The sequence below is a fragment of the Phascolarctos cinereus genome, unplaced genomic scaffold (genome assembly GCF_003287225.1).
Source record: "Phascolarctos cinereus isolate Bilbo 61053 unplaced genomic scaffold, phaCin_HiC Scaffold_726;HRSCAF=1367, whole genome shotgun sequence".
Taxonomy (NCBI): domain Eukaryota; kingdom Metazoa; phylum Chordata; class Mammalia; order Diprotodontia; family Phascolarctidae; genus Phascolarctos; species Phascolarctos cinereus.
Genome location: NW_027556098.1, coordinates 311038532 through 311062168, shown reverse-complemented (window position 1 = coordinate 311062168; position 23637 = coordinate 311038532). Strand labels below are relative to the sequence as shown.

Below are 23637 nucleotides of genomic sequence, written 5' to 3'. Positions count from 1 at the left end.
CAGAGACCCTTCACTGTCCTGATGATTGTTCTCTGGGATACTCTTCCAGCTGTCTATATCTTTATTAAAATGTGACACCTAGAACTGAATTCAGTGCTTCTGTGTGTGATCTGACCATGGCATGGTATAGATACATCAAGACCATCACCTGTCCATTGTTGGACAGTGTCTCCGCTAAGGAGGCTCAAAATCCCATTAAATTTCTTGCCTGCTAGATACCAGGCCTCAGTACTGGATACCAGGCATGTAAGACCAATGTGACAACATAGATAGCTGAGGGAAAGACATTGCAAAATATATCAAATGCATGTAAACACTGATTTTTTTAAACTTGTGCTGAGAAGTGAATTAATAGTTTGGAAGTAAATGGTCATTTCCACTTAGAAAAGGTACACAATTATAGTTCCTGGGTTTTTTAAGTGTTTTTCCCCCCTTTTCCCTAAAGCGATTCTGAGGTTTGAGTGATTGATGTTGGATAGGAACTTTCGGCTTTGTTTCTTGGCAGCTCCTTGTTTCTCAATTCTCTGGAGTTTGAGAAGAAATAAAGACATTGGTGGGAACAAGGGTGAGAGAGACTATGTCTCTCAATTAGTAAGTTTCCTACACTTAAGAACTTTGAAGAATGAAGCTCCACCCCACCACCACCTGCTTCTTACCAGCATTTATATCTTTGGAAAAAAGACAAGTGTTTCACATTTCTTGCAAGTAGTAATGGATGTCAGCCTTTCGTATGACAAAAGAGGAATCATTAGTTTTCCTTCTTGTCATATATGTCATTGTCATTTTCTTACTTTTGCACCCAGGTTATGGAAACAGAAAGGATGATATATTTGGTGACAGAATATGCTAGTGGAGGAGAAATATTTGGTAAGTACCTTGATTACATTCTTTGATCAAAAATTGTGTTAAGTCACCTTGGTACTCCTTGCCCTTGTCTCTTTAGTGCAGGTGTCATTTGACACTGCCCTTCAGTGTTGTCAGTTTCTGTGGAGTACGATATTTTTGATTCAACCTGAAAAATCACTTCATCAGCCTCACCATGTCTCCCTAGCTAGTTTTTGGTAATCTGGGTTAAAGACATCCAAAACCAAGCACACATTCCAACAGGCTGCTCAAAGCCCTTTCTGCTCACGTGTGCACGCATGAATGCGTGTGCATGTGAGTGCATGCACAGTTGGGGGTGGAGGAGAGAGGATGAGGAGAGAATATATGAATGAGAATGAGAGACTGGAAGCAATCTCAGAAACATTTAGTTATGTTATATTTAAACATAAAGCCATATTCTGTACCATGTGTTCACAGTTTTCCTTGACTCTTGCTAATTTTCAAGATTTTTTTTCCCCCTTAGCAACTGTTTCCCTTCCTCACAATGAGGCTTTCCCCAGCTATTTCAGTGACACTGTCACAAAAGGATGTTGTGCACTACTAGCTTAGAAATAAACAGGAGACTGTGATAGTTATAGGAAAGTCTGTTTTTTTGGAGGAGAAAGCTGTGACTAAATATTTTTAACACTAGTAATAAGGAGTAAAGGTTAAACAAACAAAACTAGATTGGTAGAAATATCTTTTCTTTTTAGTACATTCTTAGAAAAGAAATTTTTATATATTGGACTTAAAAATTTTTATTTTAAAGAACTTCTGTTTCCATTTCAATATGGATTGTAGGATGTATTTCTGTTCGTTTATAGATCTAGGTAGTTTACCAGTTAAAAGTATTTTAAAGTGGTGTGAATTTGAAAGGAAGGTTTTCTTATTGGTAGCTAATCATTTGTGGCTATGTGTACTATTAATTGTTTGCATTTTCTCCCTAAGTTTTTATAGAGTAAGCTTTTATCTTTGAACGTCTTCGTCATTATCCTTCATAGAAAGCAGCATCCTTTTGGCTAGATTTATTTTTTCCTTTTGGTCAGATTTTAACTGGTCTCATTATACCCTCTCCTGTATCACGATGAGAAAACACTTTCATACTGTAACACATACTCAGATAGGAGCAGTGTCCATACCTGTTTCCTTTTCTGACTTTTGTGGTGGGTAGGAAAGGGGATTTTTTTGATGTTATCCTTGTGCTTCGACTTTGGATTAATGCCCCCTGAATCCATCATCTCTTTGTCATGAGATGGATAGCATGTTTCATCATCAGTTCTCTGAAATTATGATTGATCATTGTGTTGATTGGAGTTCGTAAGCCTTTCAGAATTGTTTGTCTTTACAATGCTGTTGTTATCCTGTAAATTGTTTTCCTGGTTTTGATCACTTCACTCTTTATTATTTCATACAAGTCTGCCTTTTCCCATATCTTTCATTATTTCCTATGGTACAATAGTTTCTAGCTTTTGTCTCCGCAAAAGAAGTGCTATAAATATTATTTGCATATATGTTCTTTTTGTTTTTACTTTGATCTCTTTGGGGTATAGGCCTAATAGTGGTACAGCTACATCAAAGGGTATTCACTAGTAGCTTTTTGGACAAAGTTTCAACTTGCTTTCTAGAATGGCTAGACCAATTCACAGTTCCACAAAAATCTGTTAATGCTTCTTTCTTCCTACAGCACTTCCAGTATTGGTCATTTTTCTTTTTTGTCAGCTTTGTCAATCTGATGGCTGTGATGGGAACCTCATTTGCATTAATTTAGGGATTTGGTACTTTTTTCATATCTGTTGATAGTTTGAATTTCTTGCTTAGTAAACCAGTTGTTCATGTCTTTGACCTTTTATTAGTTTGGGAATGTCACAGCATTTATAACCATTTCCAAAATAAAGCAAAATATATTTTAACAATTCTTTAATAAAGGATGAAATTTATATGTTTATATGGCCCCTTTGTGCTATAGATTAGATTAAAAAAAAATTTTTATCTATTATGAAATTCTTATTGCTAGTTAAACACAGAGATTGCTAGTGTCATGGAATTAATTTGATTCACCATTTATTTATCAATTAATTATATATTATTTGATTTCTTTAATTTTGAGAGCTGAATAGAAGTACTTAACAGTAATCTGTAGAAATATTTTCAAACCTTCAGTCTTTGATTCAGTAGCATAAAAGTCATATATAACATTCCATTAGGAGAGCATCATTAATAAAATGTTCATTTATTCAACTCTAGTCCTCCTTTGTTGCTTCATATGGCATGGGCTCTTGAAGGTTGTGCCAACATTGAGCAATCTCTGGTAGATCCTACCAGGCAGGAGTGGCTTTGAATGTGGATCCTGTGATGAATGAAATTCCTGTCTTTACTACAAATAGAAAAGTGAGGACAATATCTGCTCTCAAGGAGCTCATGTTTTTATTAGGGGAGAAAACATATAGAGTGGGGTTAGCCTCTATGGTAGATATAAAAGCCAGATGATAGAGCCCAATAGGCAAAACATTGCAGGACTGATGGCAAGGCACCATGGACCTTGGTGAACAATGGCAGGGAAGATAGTCTTAGAACGTTGCCTATTGGGAGCAGAGATAGTGACCATAAGGTTTAGGGAGAGAGGGGCTCTGGGTTATCTCTGATGGAAGTGAGGATGAGGAGAGTCAGCATCCTGGTGAGAATAGATACATGATAAGCATACGATAAAAACTGAGGTCAGTTCTGGCTAGAGAAGGGAGTGGGAAGTCCTTGGGCATCAGTCAATGAGTTAGCTAAAGGTTGACTATTTTTTTGGCCACAACAACCCTCAAGGACATTTTACTAAATCTTAGATGGGTTGTGATATACATAATTGAGAGGAAGATATAGCCAAGCCAAATTACAAATCCTTGAAAGTACTGAAGAAGCATTTATTTTACTCAATCTATAAGCATTTGAATGTCTTCTATATAGTAGATTCTGTTCAGGAATAAAATAAAAACATACAGTCCTTTCCTTTCAAGCACTTACCAACTTTTTAAATTGATGCAAGGTTGGATGGAGTGGAGATGGAAAGTGGTTGAATCTGTGAGTTCGTTGGCATAGGGAGCTGCCAGTTGAGGAAATTTCCTTTACCAATTCAGTTCTGCCCTAAGTATGTTTTGTAACCTATCTAAAAAGTTTCCTAGGGCTGTTCCAACCATTCTGGAGAAAGATGTGGAACTATATACAAAGGGCCATAAAACTGTACATACTCTTTGATGTGTCAATACCACTGCTAGATCTATATCCCAAAGAGATAAACGAAAAAGGTAAAGGACCTAAATGTACACAGTTATATATAGTGATTCTTTTTGTAGTGGCCAAGATTTGGAAATTGAGGGGATGTCCATCATTGGGGAATGGCTGAATGAGTTGTGACATATTATTGTGATGGAATACTTTTATGCTGTAAGAAATGATGAGAGGGATGGCTTCAGAAAAACCTGAGAAGACTTGCATGAACTGATGCAGTGTGAAGTGAACAGAACCATGTACACAATAATAGCAACATTGTATGATGATCAACTGTGAATGACTTAGCTGCTTTAATCAATACAATGATATACTGCTTTCTTGCCCTTTTTCTTTCTTTTTTTTTTAAACAACGTGGCTGTTGTGGAAATATGTTTTACATAGCTTCACATGTATAATAGCTATCATATTACTTGCCTTCTCAATGAGTAGGGGAAGGGCTAGAAAGAGGTGGAGAATTTGGAACTCAGAATTAAAAAAAAAATTTAAAAAAATACCTTAAATAAGACAGAAAGAAAGTTTCCTGGAGTGCTGAAAAGTTAAGTGGTTCAGAATCACCCAGCCAAAGGCAGGACTCCTTGTTATGAGGCTAACTCTGTTCACTAAAACACACTGTCTTTTACCATCTAAATTAAGAGGTTGGCATCTCGTACACATGCCAACAGAAAGCAACTTAATCCAGAAGTTAAGGATAATATAACAGCTGAATGTATGTACAGAAGAATTCCAGAGTAAAACAGTGGTGAGATTCAGGTGTAGTATAAATTCTTATTTATATTTTGAGATCACAAGACTGTTGAAAAAAGAGCACACCTTTTAGGTGTGGAGAATGGCATGTACAAAGTCATATAAGAATGGAAATGAGCAAGTTGTATATGAGGTACAGAGAAATTAGAAGTATTTTGTGACTGCTGTTTTTCTGGACCAAATTTGTGATTTCATCAGAGTTGGGAACTCCTCATATAGAAGCTCTCTTTACCAATTCTGATCTGTACTTATTTTGGAAAATACTGGTCCCATCACTCCTCCACCCCTATCCTGTGTTTATAAAGTTGATTTTTTTTAGTCCAAATATAGAATTTTGCATTTCTCATCATTGAATTTCATCTGTTAGGTTCTTCCCATCATTCTGGCTTGTTAAAGATCCTTTTATGATTGAACTTTTTCATCTGTGTTAGTAATCCCTTCAAATTTTGTCATCTTCATATTTGACAAAACATGCCATTTATTCCTTTTTTCCAGATCATTTTTTAAAAAATTAATAGTACTGGACTAAGGACAGATGCATGAGTCATCTATTAGAGATATAGTAGCAATAATAGTAATAATTAATTATAATAACCAATACTTATATAACACTTGAATATTTGCAAAGTGCATTCTCAGTTGAGCTCCAGACATCCCTGTGAAATACTTAAAATCTCCAATTTACAGATCTTACCCCAAATTGGCATTTACATCAACCCACAGTTTTCTGCTTTTTGGGTCCAGTCGCTCAACTTCTTTTAAATCTGCTTAACGACTGTTATCTGGCCTGTGTTTCTTTGCTGTAAAGATACTGTGAAAGACTGTCAAATATGTTGCTGAAAGCTAAGTATACTCTATAGGATGCAATATTATTAATATAATGGAGAAAACACTGGATTTGGAGCCAGAGGACATCGGTTTGAATCCTGCTCTGCCATTTACTACATGTGTCACCATAGTTAAAGCACCTAACCTCTCTGAGCCTCTGTTTTCCACTATATAAAATGATGGAGGTTGGAGTAGATGATGAACTTGCAGGCTCTTCTGGGCTCTGTTCTGTCATTCTTCGATGATCCCATTCCCCCAGGTTGCTAGCCTACGGGCCCTGGGCAGAAATTTTTCTTAGCTTGGATTGAGCTATTCATGATGAAGTCATAAAGCTTTTATTGATCACTGCATCCATTTCTAGTGCTAGAATTGGCTAGGAAAAAAAGTCAAGCTCACTAGGCTATCAGTTGTACTTAAACTCTTTTTATAAATGAGGGCATTTACTCTGTCCCAGTCCTGTAGGACCTCCTCCATTCTCTATAGTCTTTCATTGCCAATAGATCAGCAATCACAATTTTCAATTCTTTTATAACCCTAGTATATAGTTGGTCTTGTCCTAATTAATTGAACTTGTTGAACATGGATCCAACCATCTCATCACTTATCTTGGGTTTCTATTTCCTGTGACCAGTGTTTTTTGGAAAAAATATTTTTTGTAGTCCAAAGATCATTTTCCTTGCTAGAAAATAAAAAAAGGATAGTAAGAAGTAAGTAGTTCAGACCTTCCCCTTCTCCCTCATCCCCATGGCAACTATTATCCCCTGTACCTTGAGCCTTGGTCCAATCTCTTTTTTGATCCACTTCTTGTCATCAGTTAAGTTTATAAAATCTTTTTATTGTCTTTAACATTCATTTTCAGTCTCAGTTTGTTTGCCCAGCTTTAGAATTCCTGACATAATTCATGTTTTACTTTCTCTCCCATAACATGTTCTTAAATACACTTTTGCCTTGGAAAGAAACTTATTTGTCTCAGTAATTATTTTGCATGAAAACGTGTTAAAAGTAATGTACACAAAGCATTTTATCTGTTGAAAATTTTAGTTCATTGGGATAATTTATTACCAGCATGTTCTATATTATCAAATGCTGACCATGGAAATGTGGGCACAAATGAAAATGAGAAACTGATCAATTCATTTAACACTCAGCTAATAACTTTCAACTTCCAAAGGCTAATTCCTCTAGATATATCCTATTTAAGACCTAAGAGTGAGAAGCCCTAGTATTTTATCAAAAGAATATTTCCTGAGTGTCAAGCAAGCAGGAATGCTGTCTAAAGTTTTTAAAGTTATTATGAAAGGATTTAGAGTCTATTTAAGTATTTGTGTTTATGATTTGTATTCTGAGCATTTTAAATGTATTATCTTCTAATGCTGTCAACATTATGCTTATGGTATAGCCAAGGACTGAGATTCAGTTTCAGATGTAGTATATGTCTGTGCTACCCAAATGTTGATTGAAGATGATTTCTCTATCTTTTCCCTACGAGTTTATTTATAGAAATGAAGAACCTTAATTAACATTCAATGCCACTGTAGAACAATTTTTCATCATTCACATAAAATCTACTGTGAAGACCCGTTAAAAGTCTGTTTTCTTCCTGCTTTTCAAACTCCTCTGTTTATAAAAAATGCTCAATGTTTGAAATCACTTTTAAACTTCTCTTTGTAATCTAATCAGTTTATCTGGACAAGCTATTCATACATCTCTTCTTAAGAGATATAGGGCTACTAGGTAACATGCCTAAGACTGCTACAGTAGTAAGAGAGCGAACATACTTCTTGAAGTAGACATACTCACCAAAGATATATTGGTGATTACCATTTTCTTATGGGTATGAAAGGTTCACTAGTTTTTTTCTTTTTCTTTTTCTTATATCTTTTTCTTTTTCTTTTTCTCCTAAATTTTTTATATAAATTTATTTTTAGTTTGCAACGTTTACTTCCGCAAGATTTTTAATTCCAAATTTTCACCCCGTCTTGCCCCTCCCCCACCCCAAGATGGCATGCATTGTGAATACCCCTTCCCCTAGTCTGCCCTCCCTTCTATCTCCCCCCCCCTTCTGTTATCCCCTTCCCCTTCTGTTTTCCTGTAGGGCAGGATAGATTTCTATACCTCATTTCCTATATTTCTTATTTCCCAGCTGCATGTGGAAACATTTTTTTTTAAACATGTGTTTTTAAAGCTTTGGGTTCCAAATTTTCTCCCTTCCTCCCTCCCTACCCACGCTCACTGAAAAGGCAAGCAACTCAATATAGGTTATACATGTGCAGAACACTTCCACAGTAGACATGTTGTGAAAAACTAACTTATTTCCCTTAATCCTATCCTGCCTGCCCCCATTTATTCTATTCTTTCTTTTAACCTTGTCCCTCCTCAGAAGTATTTACTTCTGATTACCCCTTTCCCAATTTTTCCTTCTCTCAATCATCCCCTTGCTCTCTTGTTCCCTTCCTAAACAGATTTCCATACCCAATTGAGTGTGTATGTTATTCCCTCCTTAAGCCAAATCCTATGAGAATAAGATTCCCTCATTTCCTCTCACCTTCCCTGTTTCCCCTCCACTGTAAGAACCTTTTCTTGTCTGTTTTGTGCGAGATAATGTACCCCATTCTACTCACCCTTTCTCCTTGTCCCGGTTAAATCCTCTCTCACCCCTTAATTGTATTCTCTAGATATCACCTCCTTCATCTTCAACTCACCTGTGTCCTCTCTCTGTCTGTCTATCTATCTATCTATCTATCTATCTATCTATCTATCTATCTATCCATATAATTTTTCCCTCCCACCACCCTAATACTAACAAAGGTCTCATGAGTTATAAATATCATCTTTCCATGCAGGAATGTAAACAGTTCAGCCTTAATAAGTCTCTTATGATTTCTCTTTCCTGTTTACCTCTTCATGTTCCACTTGAGTCTTGTATTTGAAAGTCAAATTTTCTATTCAGCTCTGGTCTTTTCATCAAGAATGCTTGAAAGTCCTCTATTTCACTGAATGACCATTTTTTCCCCTGAAGGATTATACTCAGTTTTGCTGGGTAGGTGATTCTTGGTTGTAATCCTGTCTCCTTTGCCCTCTGGAATATTATATTCCATGCCCTGAGGTCCTAATGTAGAAGCTGCTAAATCTTGTGTTATCCTGATTGTGTTTCCACCATACTTAAATTGTTTCTTTCTGGCTGCTTGCAGTATTTTCTCCTTGACCTGGGAACTCTGGAATTTGGCTATCATATTCCTAGGAGTTTTCCTTTGGGGATCTCTTTCAAGAGAGATCTGTGGATTCTTTCAATTTCTATTTTGCCCTCTGGTTCTAAAATATCAGGGCAGTTTTCCTTGATAATTTCTTGAAAAATGTCTAGGCTCTTTTTTTGATCATGGCTTTCAGATAGTCCAATAATTTTTAAATTCTCTCTCCTGGATCTATTTTCCAGGTCAGTTATTTTTCCAATGAGATATTTCACATTTTTTTCTAATTTTTCATTCTTTTGGATTTGTTCTACTGTGTCTTGATTTCTCATAAAGTCATTATCTTCCAGTTGCTCTAGTCTAATTTTTAGGGAAGTATTTTCTTCAGTAATCTTTTGGACTTCCTTTTCCATTTGGCCAATTTTTCTTTTTAGGGCATTCTTCTCCTCATTGGCTTTTTGGACCTCTTTTGCCATTTGGGTTAGGCTATTTTTTAAGGTGTTATTTTCTTCAGTATTTTTTTGGGTCTCCTTTAGCAAGCTGTTGACTTGTTTTTCATGATTTTCTTGCATCACTTTCATTTCTCTTCCCAGTTTTTCTCTTACTTCTTTTTACTTGCTTCTCAGAATCCCTTTTGAGCTCTTCCAAGGCCTGGGGCTGATTCATATTTTTCTTGGAGGCTTTGGATGTAGGAACTTTGACTTTGTTGTCTTCTTCTGGTTGTGTGTTTTGATCTTCTTTGTCACCAAAGTAAGCTAATATGGTCTGACTCTTTTTGCGAGGTTTGCTTGTGATCCCAGCCAACTACTTGAGTTTTAAACTCTTTGTTAAGGTAAGAGTCTGCTTCCAATGTGGAGAATGTACTGTCCCAAGCTTCAGGGGTTTGTATAGCTGTTTTCAGAGATACTTGTAGGGACCTGTAAATTTTCAGTTCTTCCAAGGTGGTGTGATAAGGGTTGAGGTGTTTACTCTTTTCCTGGCCTGTGCTCTGGTGTTTGAGTGACTGGCCACAAGCAGTCTTTTCTGTCTTGGAACTGGGAGGAGGGTTTCCTCTCCATCACCACTACAAGCTCCACCTCGCCAGCGCTTCTCCTCACCCCACGACCACCGCCTAGAACTGTGACTCAGATCCAAGCTCCGGCAAAGCAAGAGATTCCTGCCTCAGCACCGGCAAAGAGATCTCTGCAGGCCCCCTCTGATCAGCCACTTGATTCCCCCTCAGTCTGTGGGCTGGAAGCTTAGGACACAGCCACTGCCCCGGGGCCACGCTCTCTGCTCTGGAACTGGCTCCGACCTAGCTCCTCTCTCACGCAAAAACAGACTCTTCCCACTGACCTTCTAAGTTGTCTTTGGCATTGGTGGATTGAGGAGTCTGGAAACCACCACAGCTGCCTGTGATTCATTCCTCTGAGGCCTGCTCCAGGTTTGCTGCGACCTGCTCACCCATGCCAAACTGCACTACTCTCTGTGACTCGTGCAGTATGCCTTTCTGATCAACCATCCAGGCTGCATTGGGCTGGAAATTTGTTTTACTCTGTCTTTTTGTGGGTTCTGCTGCTTTAGAATTTGTTTAGAGCCATTTTTTTACGGGTATTTGGAAGGGTTTGGGGGAGAGCTCAAGCAAGTCACTGCTTTCACGCCGCCATCTTGGTTCCGCCCCTCCTAGGTTTTTTTTCTTGACCCTCTTTGGTTAATTCAGTTTTTCTACCCAGATTTTTGGTTCAGGAGTACCACAATTGGTTCTAGGAAAAGACAAATACAATCCTAATGTCCTAGTTAAAAAATACTTGGTGAGAAATTGATGTATATAAGGATCATTTGCACAATTTATATTTCATTGTGTTTCATCAGACTTTGGCAGCTTGAAAGTATTTACTGTACTTAAGGTACCTTAAATTTATTTATGTAGCCTTTTTATAGGCTTTGAAAGCTGGAGGAAAATATAAAAGTTTATCTTTTGACTAAAGGTACAAAAATTTAGTAGTACATAATTTTTTAAAATTAAAAGAATGTTTTTATAAAGCTGTTAAGGCTTTTGGGAGGTGTGTCATTCATTGATAAATTATTTATTTGTTTGTTTGTTTGTTTATTTATTTTAGTGAGGCAGTTGGGGTTAAGTGACTTACCCAGAGTCACACAGCCAGGAAGTATTATGTATTTGAGGCCGGATTTGAACTCAGGTTCTCCTGACTCCAGGGCTGGTGCTTTATCCACTATGCCACCTAGCTGCCCCAGTAAATTATTTTTAAAGGGCTAGTATTTTTTTTCCCCCATTTGTCTGCCTCTCTGTCTCTTATCCTGCTTTAGAGGCTATCAGTAGCCAGCTGGGTGCTACTGATGACTGTGGAGAGACTGCTACATTTCAGTTTCCAACAACAACTGTTACTAAACCAGCATCGAAAACAAGTACCAAAACTTGCCATCCCACAATTTTTATTTTTTTTTTAATTTTTTTTCTAACATCCCACAATTTTTAAAGGTTAACATATTACACTGACACTATGAGGCAAGAAGATCAAAATAATCTAAATCTAATCTTATTTGATCAGTGCGGTCTTTCATGTTACTTATTTGGTGGCCATTACATATAACTTAAAGGAGTACTTAATGTAATTTTTTCCTCCTCAGCTCCAGTCTATAAATTTGTGACTTGTGTCACAGGTGTATAAGAACAGGTATTAAGTACTTTTCTCCTTGATACCTATTTAATTTCTTATTCTGCTTAACTTCTACCTAATTTAGTGTCTTATTTGCCATTTCATTTTTTTCCTTGTCAGAGAATAAGCCTAGAGCCTTTTTGAATCCCCTGATAAGCTATCAAAAATAGAAAGTTGTCTCCCTACATAGTTCAACTAGAAAAAGCTATTCCTTAGTGGTGGTGGCTGCCGCAGCAAATGTTCCTTCATTTAAAGATAGTGAAGAGCTGGTTTGCTTTGGAGACAAGGAGTTCCATAAGTCTACAATTCACATAAACTCACCTGTTGCTTCTCTCTAATATTTAAATATAATGTTATTTATAGCAATTGGTCTGTATGTAAAAGAATATGTATTTGGAGACTTAATGACCCACATTACCTATATGTAGTTTGACATTTGAATTGAAGAAGCCACTGTTTTCAGAACCTGTTTCCTGTCTCAGGGTTTGGAACTTTTGAGAACAGGAATAACCCAAAACCAGACTATGATTGGCGAGCATTAGAATGGCCAGTGAAAGCCTTTCAGAATCATCTTCTATCTCATTTAGTATTTGTCTTGTACTCATCAAATGTTGTGGTTTTTGCCCACCACATCTTTATAATCCAGTATAAAGACTGCAATGGTTTAAGACTTAAAAAGAAGTAGTTTACTTTGTTTTGATTTGAAACCAACAAAATGTTCTAGGAACTAGGAAAAATAGTAAAGCAGTCTGCCTGTGCCCTAACAGAACTCAGTGGTATTATAGAATCAAAGAAATCTCACACACATTACATCAGTGGAGGCAGAATGTCATTCTTCAAGGTTCTTCTCTCCTTCTTCCCACGCCCCCGCCCCAATGTTGCGGATCATCTTCATGATCTTCCTGCGCCTGTACTATCCTTGATAGTCTTTTTCTGAAGTGATCAGAGTAAAAATTTCCTTCTATATTGATTAGAGTGGAAAAAGTCTACTTGAAAAGAGAGCTGCCATAAGAAGTGTGATATGAATCTTTGTTCTACAGTTCACTTACTGACCTTGGGCAAGTTATTTAACTCCTTAAGTCTTTAGATTTCATATCCAGCAAGGTTCCATTCACTTGAGAGAGTTGGACTAGATGACTCCTAGGAGGTCTCAATTTATGATCCTATAAGATGTTGGATCCTGGTTGGATTAAGAATATGGAATTAACTTCTTTACATCATGACTAATGTGAAAATATGCTTAATATGATCGTATAAGTATAGCCTATATGAGATTGCTTGTTGTCTTGGGAAGGGGGAAGAGAGAGAGGGGGAGAAAATTTAAAACTCAAAATCTTATGGAAGTGAATGTTGAAAACTGAAAATAAGTAAATTAATTATTTTAAAAAAGAATATAGAATTTAGAACTAGGAGAGACTTAGACATCGTTTGATCCAACCCTCTCATTTTACAGTTGGAGAAATTGAGGCCCAGAAAAGATCAATGATTTGTCCCAGATTGTATAGATTTTTATATACATTTAAAATTTTTACTGATCTTTTTTTAATATCACCTTTATTCCCAAATATGTCCCTTTTCCTCCCCTACTCAGAAAACCATCCCTTGTTACAGAGAATAAAGAAATAAAAATAGTAATTCATCAAAACTAACATCCAGCTGAATCTGACAGCATGTGAAATGTTCCACACTCATAGTTCCTCATCTCTGCAAAGGAGGGAGGGAAGGGAAAAGAGAGAGATAGAGACAGAGACAGAGAGAAAAGAAGGGGGGGCGTGCTAAGCGAGCATTTTTTTTTTCTTCAGCTCTTCCAAGTGCCAAGTTTGGTCATTTTAATTACACAACATTCAGTTATATTTTATAACTGAATTGTTCTTTCTGTTGTTGTTTTTTCCACATGTATTGTATGTAATTATTTATCCACACACATATATACATAAAGCTTAAAACCACCCTAAGACTTTTAGACACTGGATATAAGTGTGTGTGTACACACACACACACACACACACACACACACACACACACACACACACACACTTTTCCTAATTCAGCTTTTTCACTGTGCTTCAGCTTTTATGTGTGTCTTCCTAGGCTTTTCTGAATTCTTCATATTTATCATTTCTTATGGTATGGTTATCCATTACATTCATTTCCCACAGTCTGTTCAATCACTCACAAATCAATTCATTATCTTCTTAGCTTCCAGCCCTTTGATACTATAAAAAAAGGTGCTTCTGTGAATATTTTGGTGTACATGAAACTCTTCTTTCAGTCTTTAACCTCTTCAGGGTAAGTGCCTATTGTAGGATCTTTGGATTGATGGGTCTAGACATTTTCATTTTTGCTAATTTCTTAGTAAAATTCCAAGTTGCTTTCCGGAATGGTAGGACCACTTGACAGACAGAAGAATTGTGTATTACTGTGACTGTTCTTCTGCAGCCCCTCTGATATTAGCTGTTTCCATCTTATCTTTACACTGGTTTTAAATAGCAGTAGTATCCAAATGCTCAGATTCCAAACCCAGTGCTCTCCCCATTGTACCAGAATGCCTCCACTGTTGTAGCACAGAATACTGGGCACTGGGCTGTCATGGCCTCAGCAAATTGTGCAGTTTGGAGTTTAGATCTCCATGGCACTAGAGCAGTGGGGGACAATAGGAGATGGGATAGGGTTGAGGGTGTGTGTGTTTCAGGGTGTGGGGTTGCATTCTTTTCCAAGCCTATGGGTCTAGACACCTTATGTAGTCTTGATGTTGGAGCATGGTGGATAGTTGGGAAAGAGGGAATAAGCATTTATAGTGCCTGCTATGTGCCAGGTATTATGCCAAGTGCTTTATAAATATTATCTCATTTGATCCTCACAATCCTGCTAGGTAAGTATTGTTATTACTCCCATTTTATAAGTGAGAGAACTGAGGCAAACAGACATTAAGTGACTTGCTCAGGGCCACACAGAGCTAAGTGTCTGAGGCCAGATTCCTGACCCAGCATTCCATCCAGTGTGCCAACTAGCTGCCCCTAGTTGGGGAAGAAGGTGCCAAGTGAGCTCGAGTTAAGATTTAGTTCATGGCATTTTTTGTGTTCTTGGGGTTCTTGTTGTCCTAGACCACTGAGACGACTGAAATTGCTTTACCTCTGGTGTATAATTTTGGAGAGGTTTGAGAGGTCATGAGGATTGCAGAAAATGTCTAGTCCTTCATCTCTGAAAGATAATGAGGTAGAATCAACCATTCTTGGAAATGATTTGGATGTGGTGTGCAAAAGAAGGAAGAATCAAAGATGACTCCTGGTTTGCAAACTTGGGTGGCTAGAAGAATGGCAGGCCCTTCAAGTGAATAGGAAAGTTGGGATTTGGGTTAGGTTTACAGTGAAAAATAATAGTTTCCTGTTGTACTTGTTAAGTTTAAACACAGATGGAACTGAGATGTTCAATAGACAGTTATAGGTGCTGGATTGGAACCTAAAAGAGAGATAGGGACTGGGGCACATTAAATAAGGGGAAGTAGAAATGGCATTCAGGACTCAAGAGTGTCTAAACCTATGTATCTCTATATCAGATATGCAATGCTTTCTTTTTCTTTTAAACCCCTTCATGGTCTGGCCCCTTTCCATTCTTATTATATTTTTACTCCCTACTACATCCTCTGTGATCTCACAACATTGGCCTTCTTGCTTTTCTCTGCACAAGACCATCTCTTGATGGTGCCTCTTCACTGGATGTCCAAGATTCCCAGAATTCCCTCTCTCCTCACCTCTGGTGTCTCTGGCTTCTTTTAAGACTAAGCTCAAATCCCAGTTTTTGTAGAAGGCTTTTCCTGGTGGTTTCCCCCCTCAACACTCTACTACCTTCTTTCTGAGATTACTCTCTATGTGTACTGTATACGTCTCGTATGTACAATTATTTGCATGTTGTCTTCGAATTAGAATGTGAGGCAGGGACCCTGTTTTTTGCCTTTGTCTGCCCAGTGCTTAGCATAGTACCTGGCACATAATTAACACTTAATAAATACTTATTGACTAACTGGACTAGAACAAATACAGAGAAATGCAGAGAAAAATCTGTGCAAGAGGAAGCACAGTTCTTAGAAGTGTTGAGGGGCTCATTTTTCATTTTGCAAGATTGCACAGGGAGTGAAAGATACCAAAAGAATGAGAAAACTGTAAAAAGGGATATGCCATAATTATGGATCACATTTATATAGCACATTAAGGTTTTCAAAGTGCTTTTAAAATAATAATATTAATTATTAATTAATAATAATTTAATAATAAATGTGTAGGTATTGCAAGTTTTATTGTCCCCATTTTTACTGATAAAGAAACTGAGGCTCAGAGGTAGAGTTACTTGTCCATGGTCCCAGCACAAGTTTCAGAGCCAGGATCTGAACTCTTATCTCTCATGACTTTTCAGTCTCAGATTCTTTCCATTATAACTACACTGCCTCTTATTAACTATCAACAAATAAAATTTCTATCCCCCCCCAAATGTCACTATCATCTCCCCTTAATAAAATGAATGTTCTAATTAAGTAAATAAAAAGGAAAAAAAAGATTTTTTTCAAACAATTTTTTTGTGGGGGGGTGAGGTATTTGGAGTTAAGTGACTTGCCCGGGGTCACACAGCTAGTGAGTATTATGTGTCTGATGCCGGATTTGAACTCAGGTCCTCCTGATTCCAGGGCCAGTGCTCTATCCACTGTGCCATGTAGCTGCCCCTCAAATAACTTTTAATTATTTATATTGCCTCATACTTAGCAGAACACCATTTGTATTTGCTATGTTAGTCTGAAACCTTCCGGATTACCTTGAAGTATAAACTGCTTGTGGTGAGTGGTAATAATCGATTCAGGATTGACTTGACCTGTGGGTTTCAGGTTCCAGAAGACAGTTTTAGAAAGTGAGGATCAGGATCTAGAGGTGGAAAGATGTACAGAGGAGCAGCAACAAATGAAGCACTCTGCTGTGGGGTGGCTGAGTTTCTTGGCAAGGAAGGCAAAGCAACAAGTCTTCCTTTAGGCAGTGCCAGCATTGCCAGCATGGGGCGTGCATGGTAAGGACAATATGATAACAGCTGAGTATACTCTTCTTAACTTCACCAGGAACCTGAGTTACCTTGGCCTCACCCTTGTTCTTCTGGAAAGAAGCATTTGTTTGATAAGCAGGAAGTTGTTTCCATAAGTGCAAAAAAGAATAAATGGCAGAACCCAGTGATTGGCAAAGAACTACCTGCTGTCATTACCTGGGAATTGACTAAAATCCTCATTTCAGGTTGTCATTTAAAATGGGCAGGAATTCCTTTACCATTCTCCATTTTCCTCCTCCCCCTCCAAATTAGAACTATGTGGTGTTCTGTTCATTTTCAAGACACTGTTTCTAGTAGAAAAATGAATTATTGTAAGAAATAAAGTGAGCTTCCTAATACCACACTACCCCATTTATGGCATGACTTTGACACTAATACATCTCTTCTGTTTGCACTTTTTTGACCTTTTTGAAAGAAAACAGTCTGGTTATCCAATAGGGTGTTTCTTTCTCTCCCAGTCTCCTGTTGGCAAGGACAAAATGCCCTTTGTGCACTACCTTGTATGAGTGGAGTATGAAAATGCATTCCCTCCATCTGGGAAATACTGAGTGACCCTGTCATTTGTGTAAACTTTTTTATTTTGCCCATAATAGTTATGCCAAATCTTCAATAGCATTCACTAACTGAGATTTCAGTTTTAATGAAAAAATATGTAATGAAATTGTATGAAATGAATGATGGGAAAGAGGTAGAGAAACAGATTCACATTCTTTCATTCTTTAAATGTTTATAGGGATTAGACAATGATAGAGAAAACTGAGACCGTCCTTGTTCGGAATTTGACTGAAAATGCCACAAAAATTTGGGAGATTCTTAAAATGGCTGATTATTAACTTCATCTGTCTTCAGAACTAGAACTGTCTTTTGTCTCTTTTTGTATCCCTAGCACTTAGCACTATGTCTGGCACATAGCAAACCCTTAGTGTATGTTGATTGATTGATTGGTAAGATTGTTAGTTTGGGGAGTATGAAATACTGGTGGAAAAAAATTAATCTTATGGTTCTTAACCAATGGTGATTACAAAATAAATGTTAATTGATAGCAAAAAAAAAATCACTATTGAGATAGGCATTATAGAAGATACGTCTAGTTGAGCATTGAACTGAGAGGGCCTACTGGAATCCTTAGAGGGAGCAAGAAGTACAACTTCTGGGTACAGTAATTTGGACCTAGGGCATTGAATAGCATTTCTATCCTGTCTTTCAGCCAGCCCACTGATCTGGCTGCAGTAGCCAAACCAACTCTTTCAGAGGGTCCTGCAGCATTAACTTATTCTGACTTTTTTTTTTAATCACAATTACCATCAGTATGGAGTGGTATTCAGTAGTGACATCGTTTTAACTACCTTCCAAAGCTGCCCAGAAAGGGCCCCAGATTTTTTTTTCAACTGCTGTGCTCTGTATCAGGTTTTAGTCTGGGCTGCTGCTATGAATTTTCTTCACTGAAAGTCAAATTTCAGATCTGAAGTTGAGGAATTTTTGTATCCTGCCTACAGAATATATATGAATATAACCAGCCATTTGTCAAGGGGCAGCTGAAAGGGCATTTTCAACTGGAACTGAAAACCACTGTAGGCTGTTTGCTTTCCTAAAACACCCACCAGGCTGGAGCCTTGGGCAGAAAGCAGATGAATTGTGAAGTGACTAGATTTGAAAAAAGGAAGGCGTAACTTACAACGTAAATAATATTGAACTAACATGATATCATATCCTTGGAGAAGAAAACTTTTCCCCAAACGAAGGTATTTTGGGCATTATATCACTGAAGATTGGCCAGAGAGAACTTCTTCTTAATACTTGGTAATTAACACTTTAATTATAGAATTTGGAAAGTGGTATATAAATATCACCCATGGCTCCTGGGATACAAGCTGTTTGCCCAGCAGTCTGTCAAGCACAAATCACTACTAACTATCACTGTACTTGAATGATAATTGAGATTCAGAGTGATCATCTTGAAACACTTAAATGCTTCCTAAACATTAAAAAAAATTCAAATTTATTTATTTAAGTGTGGTGTATTTTTGTTAAGATTCTTTTAGAATTTACCTCCATTAGCATATTAAATTAGACAGGGTGGTGCTCCATTTTTTAACTGCACCATAGAACATAGTTTACTTTATTCTTTCTGTTTAACAGATTGAGAAGAAGAGGCAAGTTAGGGTTAATGGCTATTCCAAGGTTACCCAGTGAATCAATATTGAGATAAGGATGGAGTGTTACTAGCCTCTGAACCATGTAGCAATTTTGAGAAGTTTCCAATCTTTGTGAGAGATGAGGTACGTAGAAAGCATAAAGAAATTTTTAAAAAAGTTCTCATTATTTTAGAAATCAAGAAATCCTAAGCAGGAAAGGTTTTGATGTCTGTCAGTAATTAGTATTTACTGCAAGACAATTGTCACTTGGGCATTTTAATTAATGGGTGGCTTGGCCAAATAAACTCCTGATGGTAAACCTTCATAAAGGCTTATTTTTATGTTTCTCAAGAATAGCTGTCTGTTCAAAGATCTTTAATTAAAAAGTTTACCAACCAAAACATGTGATTAGAATAATTAGGCCTTGGGTTAAGGGAAATCAAGGGTCAGAGCGACAGTTAATGGTTTCTTGAAGTGAAAAAGAATGTCGAGCTCCAGGTGTATTTGGGGTTCTTGGACAGCTTGGTTTGGTGCCACAGCTCACAGGCTCCTCTTCTTTTGTTGAAAGCTTTATCAGACATGTCTCAGGAGAAACTTCAGTATCCCATTGGGGGAATCCATTTATCACCATCCCACAATTCCTCAGGAAACTGCTGTTCTAGCCACCAAGCTAGAAACTTATTTGTTTTTCTTCTTTTCTTGTTATTGGTGCAATAGATGATTATTTCTCTTGAAAGGGAAAATGCTAAGAAAGACATGTGCATTGTAAGATAGAGTTATATAGACCTTCTTTAATGGATTATTGTTTGTGAGTCTGTTGATTTGTTAATAATATTCCAACAACCACCACGGTATTTCTGCTACCAGTTTTTTATATTTTTTAGGGTCAGGATGCATTTTGAATCAGCATTTTTTCATTATGTCCCTGGTTTCTCCTGCCGCAACCCCCTTTTTTAAAAATTTTAAAAAAATTAAAAAAAAAAAACTTTGTTCTGTGCTTGGTAAACATTAGGATAGTATGGATGTTTTTATATTTCCTTTTCATTAACTTATTTTAGTGATGCATGAGTGCAAGGTCACATTAATAATAGCATAACTCATCTTTATAAGAGAGACACCACAAGAAAGTGTCCTTAGAGCCAGACACGACCTGGGTTCAAGTCTTTTCCCTGACATCTGTTGGCTATAAGAGCCTGGACAATTCACCCAACTCATCAGCACTCTAGAAATGTCTCTAAGACTCAGTTGCAGAGGAGGTGCTAACCTAAATTTGTTGTTTCCTATCCAGGATTCTTGTTATCATTAAGATCATAGGGCCAGTCCTTCTCTACCTGCATAGATACATCTTGAAAATATTAACTTTCTAGTTTTCAGTTAATGTTTGCAACTATATTTTATATATCATTATCTGCATAGGGCTAGCTCAGTTAGAGTTAGATGATAATAAGGTTATGCTAAGCTTAAAACAGGGGAAAAAACTATTTCATGAATATTTAATATAGCTGAAATTCAGCTACAAAGTATGAACAAATGCTATTTGTTGTCGTAAGGGAGACATATTTATTGTCACAAGGTGAGTTTAGAGGAATACAGCTTTGAGTAAACCATCCCCACTGTTGGAAAAACAAGTGAATATCCTAATGCTTGTGATTGTGGGTCAGTAGGATCATTTTTGTATTATTATAGAATGTATTGCTTGCAAACCTCTTTTGAGATATTTTAATTGATAACAAAGGATCTTTACAAATATCTACCAAGCTTGTAGTTGAATTAACAGCAGGTATATTTGATTCTCTGTTAATGCTCTAAAAAAAAGGGACATAGTTTTCTAGCTTTAAAACCCCAATCATTTTATGTGTGTGTGTATGTATGTATGTATGTGTGTCTGTCTAGGAGTATGTGTGTATGTATGTGTATATGTGCACACACGCACATGCATACACACACACATACACACACATATATATGAACATATATGAAAAATTCAATTCCCTCTAGGTGATATATGTTTATAATTATCTTAATTATTAGACTATAGATCTTTTTGGTGGTCAAAATAGACCTCAACCAAAGAAGTGTTCTCTATCAGATATAGTCAGTTCTGCCATAACACTTGTTTTGAAAACATAAATTTGTTCTAATACGATTGATGTATTTATTAGGGAACATTTTGAGTATAAGACAGACTTCAGTCTGTTTGTGTATAATTTCTTCTGTAAGAAGCAGTGAGAATGCAGAAAATTTTACCACTTCACAATAATTCACAAGCTGCAACCCTTTCGAGGCCCATTCCCTTGAGTAAAGGGCCATATTTATTGTACATCTTGTGGAGTAGAAGGAGCTCTGAATAGAGAAGGATTGTCTTTCCTCCTTCCTCCATGCACATGCAGCACATTCCTAATCCTTCCTGTACCCCAGTATACCTTCTACCGTGGTCGCAGCTCACCCAACTTATACAATATTTTGCCAGCTCCAGGGCCTGGAGCAGCAGCCTGAGACATGGACATTAACACTATTTATTGTACCATTTATGTATTTCTTAAGCATTTAACATTTATAAAGCTATGCTACTATTTTTATTAGGTTTCTATTGTTTTTGTGTGTCACTGATAAAGTTTTTGAGCATATACCCCAAACTCTTCCCAGAAGCCTTGTGGTTTTTTATTGTGCAAATTTGTGTGTTGTAATGCTTTTTGGAAATGCATATGTTACATTAGAGCAGAACTGACTACAGTATTTTCTTTGCAATTGCTAATCCTTGTTGTACATCTCTTCACTAAATTGACTATTTTGACTCGTTATTTGAGTCATCCTTTAGCACAGAGGAGTGTGTGTGTGTGTGTGTGTGTGTGTGAGTGTGTATGTCCTTTATATTATATATAATAATAATATATATCCTTTAGCACCGGGATCTTCCTACACACACACACACACACACACACACACACACACACACACACACACACACACCCTTATGCATATGAAATCTTGTACCCCAGGACATGAAAGAGAAAGTGTTTAATTTTATGATGTCTGAAAGAAGTATCTTTATGCACATCAGAACTCTGTCCTAGTAGAGCAAGCATATCTTAGGATATAATAATAATGATGATGATGATAATTATTAACATTTATATAGCATTTACTCCATGCTAGGCACTGATTTACAATTTTTATCTCATTTGAAGAAAAATATTCATTTATCTAAGACTTAATCTTGAAGGCACTTCAGTTAAGATATCTCAATAAACATATCTAGGAACAAACTGAGAAGCAATGTGATGTAAGGGATAGAATGATGGCCTGGGAGCCAAGGAGACTTGGGTTCAAGTCCTAACTCAACACATGTTGCTTTTATGATGCTGAGAAGGCCACTTAACCTCTCAGTGCCACAGGCAAATCTCTGATACTGAAATTTGTGGAGCAAGTATTGATTGGCTTTGTTAGAAGAAGTTTTTTGCTGGAAGTTGCCTCCACATAGGAAACCGTAGGTTTGGTTTTTTAGAAAAAGAAAAATCTGGTGTCGTCTCTAACCATGACTTTTTGTAAGATTCATTCTTTCAAATTTGGATGGGAGGCCCTCTTCCAAACCCACTCAAGTGGAGAGACTGTCGCAGCTCCCAAAATGAAAATAGACCTTTTTCTTCTTTATAGATCACTTGGTTGCCCACGGTCGAATGGCAGAGAAAGAAGCTCGTCGGAAGTTCAAGCAGATTGTGGCTGCTGTCCATTTCTGCCACTGCCGGAATATTGTTCATAGGGACCTGAAAGCAGAAAACCTGCTTCTGGACGCCAATCTGAACATCAAAATAGCAGGTGAGATGGCTTATGAGGGTGATAATGAAGGAGTTCTTCCTTAGAGCTCTAAAGCAAGGAATTAGCTGTTTCCAGCTATTCAGAAATAGTAAATGAGGAGCAGTTAGAGGAAATTTAAGATTTCTGTATGCCGCACAACCGAGACATAGCACATAGCAGGGTTCAGAACGATGTGTTTCTCTGTTGCGTAGCTCAAGACAAAGGTATGAGCTAGGGCACATGTAGGAAAGAAAAGATTGGTGCTTGAAATCCTACTGTTTTGGGTGGCAGGGTACCTTTGGGATAGTGAAGAATAAGGTAGAGGTTGAAGCAGAAAGGTAAAACTGCAAGAGAGACTGGAATCAATATACTTCCTCTGGTGGAGATGAATTCAGACTTAAATAATAAACTTACACATTATGGTTTATGGGCAGTCTTCCCTTTTTCCCCAATGCAAATTTTGCTTATCTTTTTTTCCAACAGGACTGTCCTCCAATAGTGCTTAAAAATAGTACGTCCCCTATATTTCATTTTCACTGCCTTGATATATCTTCAGTGGCCCCTCTGGAAAAATCCAGTCGACAACATTCCCAGTATGAGGATATCAGTCACAAAAAAAGAAATAACTTTAAAGTGACTCTTGGGGGGGGCGGAGATTGACCATTTTCTGGGATTTGGTTTCCAGAAAGTATTTGTTGCAAAAAAGTAGGGAATGTCTAAGCAGGAAGGAAGAAAACCATGACCTTAGCTGGTGCTTCTTTGTTTACACAACATCTCTGGCAGCTCCAATTTAGGCTCCTTGACAGTAGGGTCTGTATCCCATATTGTACATATTACTGTTTCTGCACTGTCTGCCACAGTGCCTTGTATATGATAGGCATTTCATAAATATCTGAATAGAATTGGATAATGTTCTCTTTGCGGGGAGCAAATTTATTAGAAGGGGATGAAAAGGTCTTTTTTTTAATTGTATTCATTTTGCTCTTTAGAGTTAAGGAACATGCAAAACTCTTTTCCCTCTAGGCTAGTGATAGTAATATTTTGGGGGAAGAAGGGGAGTAAGCTAAT

The 23637-nt window shown here is 37.2% G+C and overlaps 1 protein-coding gene across 3 annotated transcripts in view; it reads left to right on the top strand.

Annotated features, from left to right (window-relative positions):
• Nucleotides 1–23637, top strand: part of SIK3 (SIK family kinase 3) — a 281596-nt gene that overhangs the window by 151272 nt on the left and 106687 nt on the right. For all 3 annotated transcript variants that reach the window (XM_020989699.2, XM_020989700.2, XM_020989698.2), the window contains exons 3-4: nt 804–867; nt 22429–22590. In XM_020989699.2, the coding sequence (XP_020845358.1) occupies nt 804–867; nt 22429–22590 (226 nt within the window). The remainder of the gene's footprint in view (nt 1–803; nt 868–22428; nt 22591–23637) is intronic.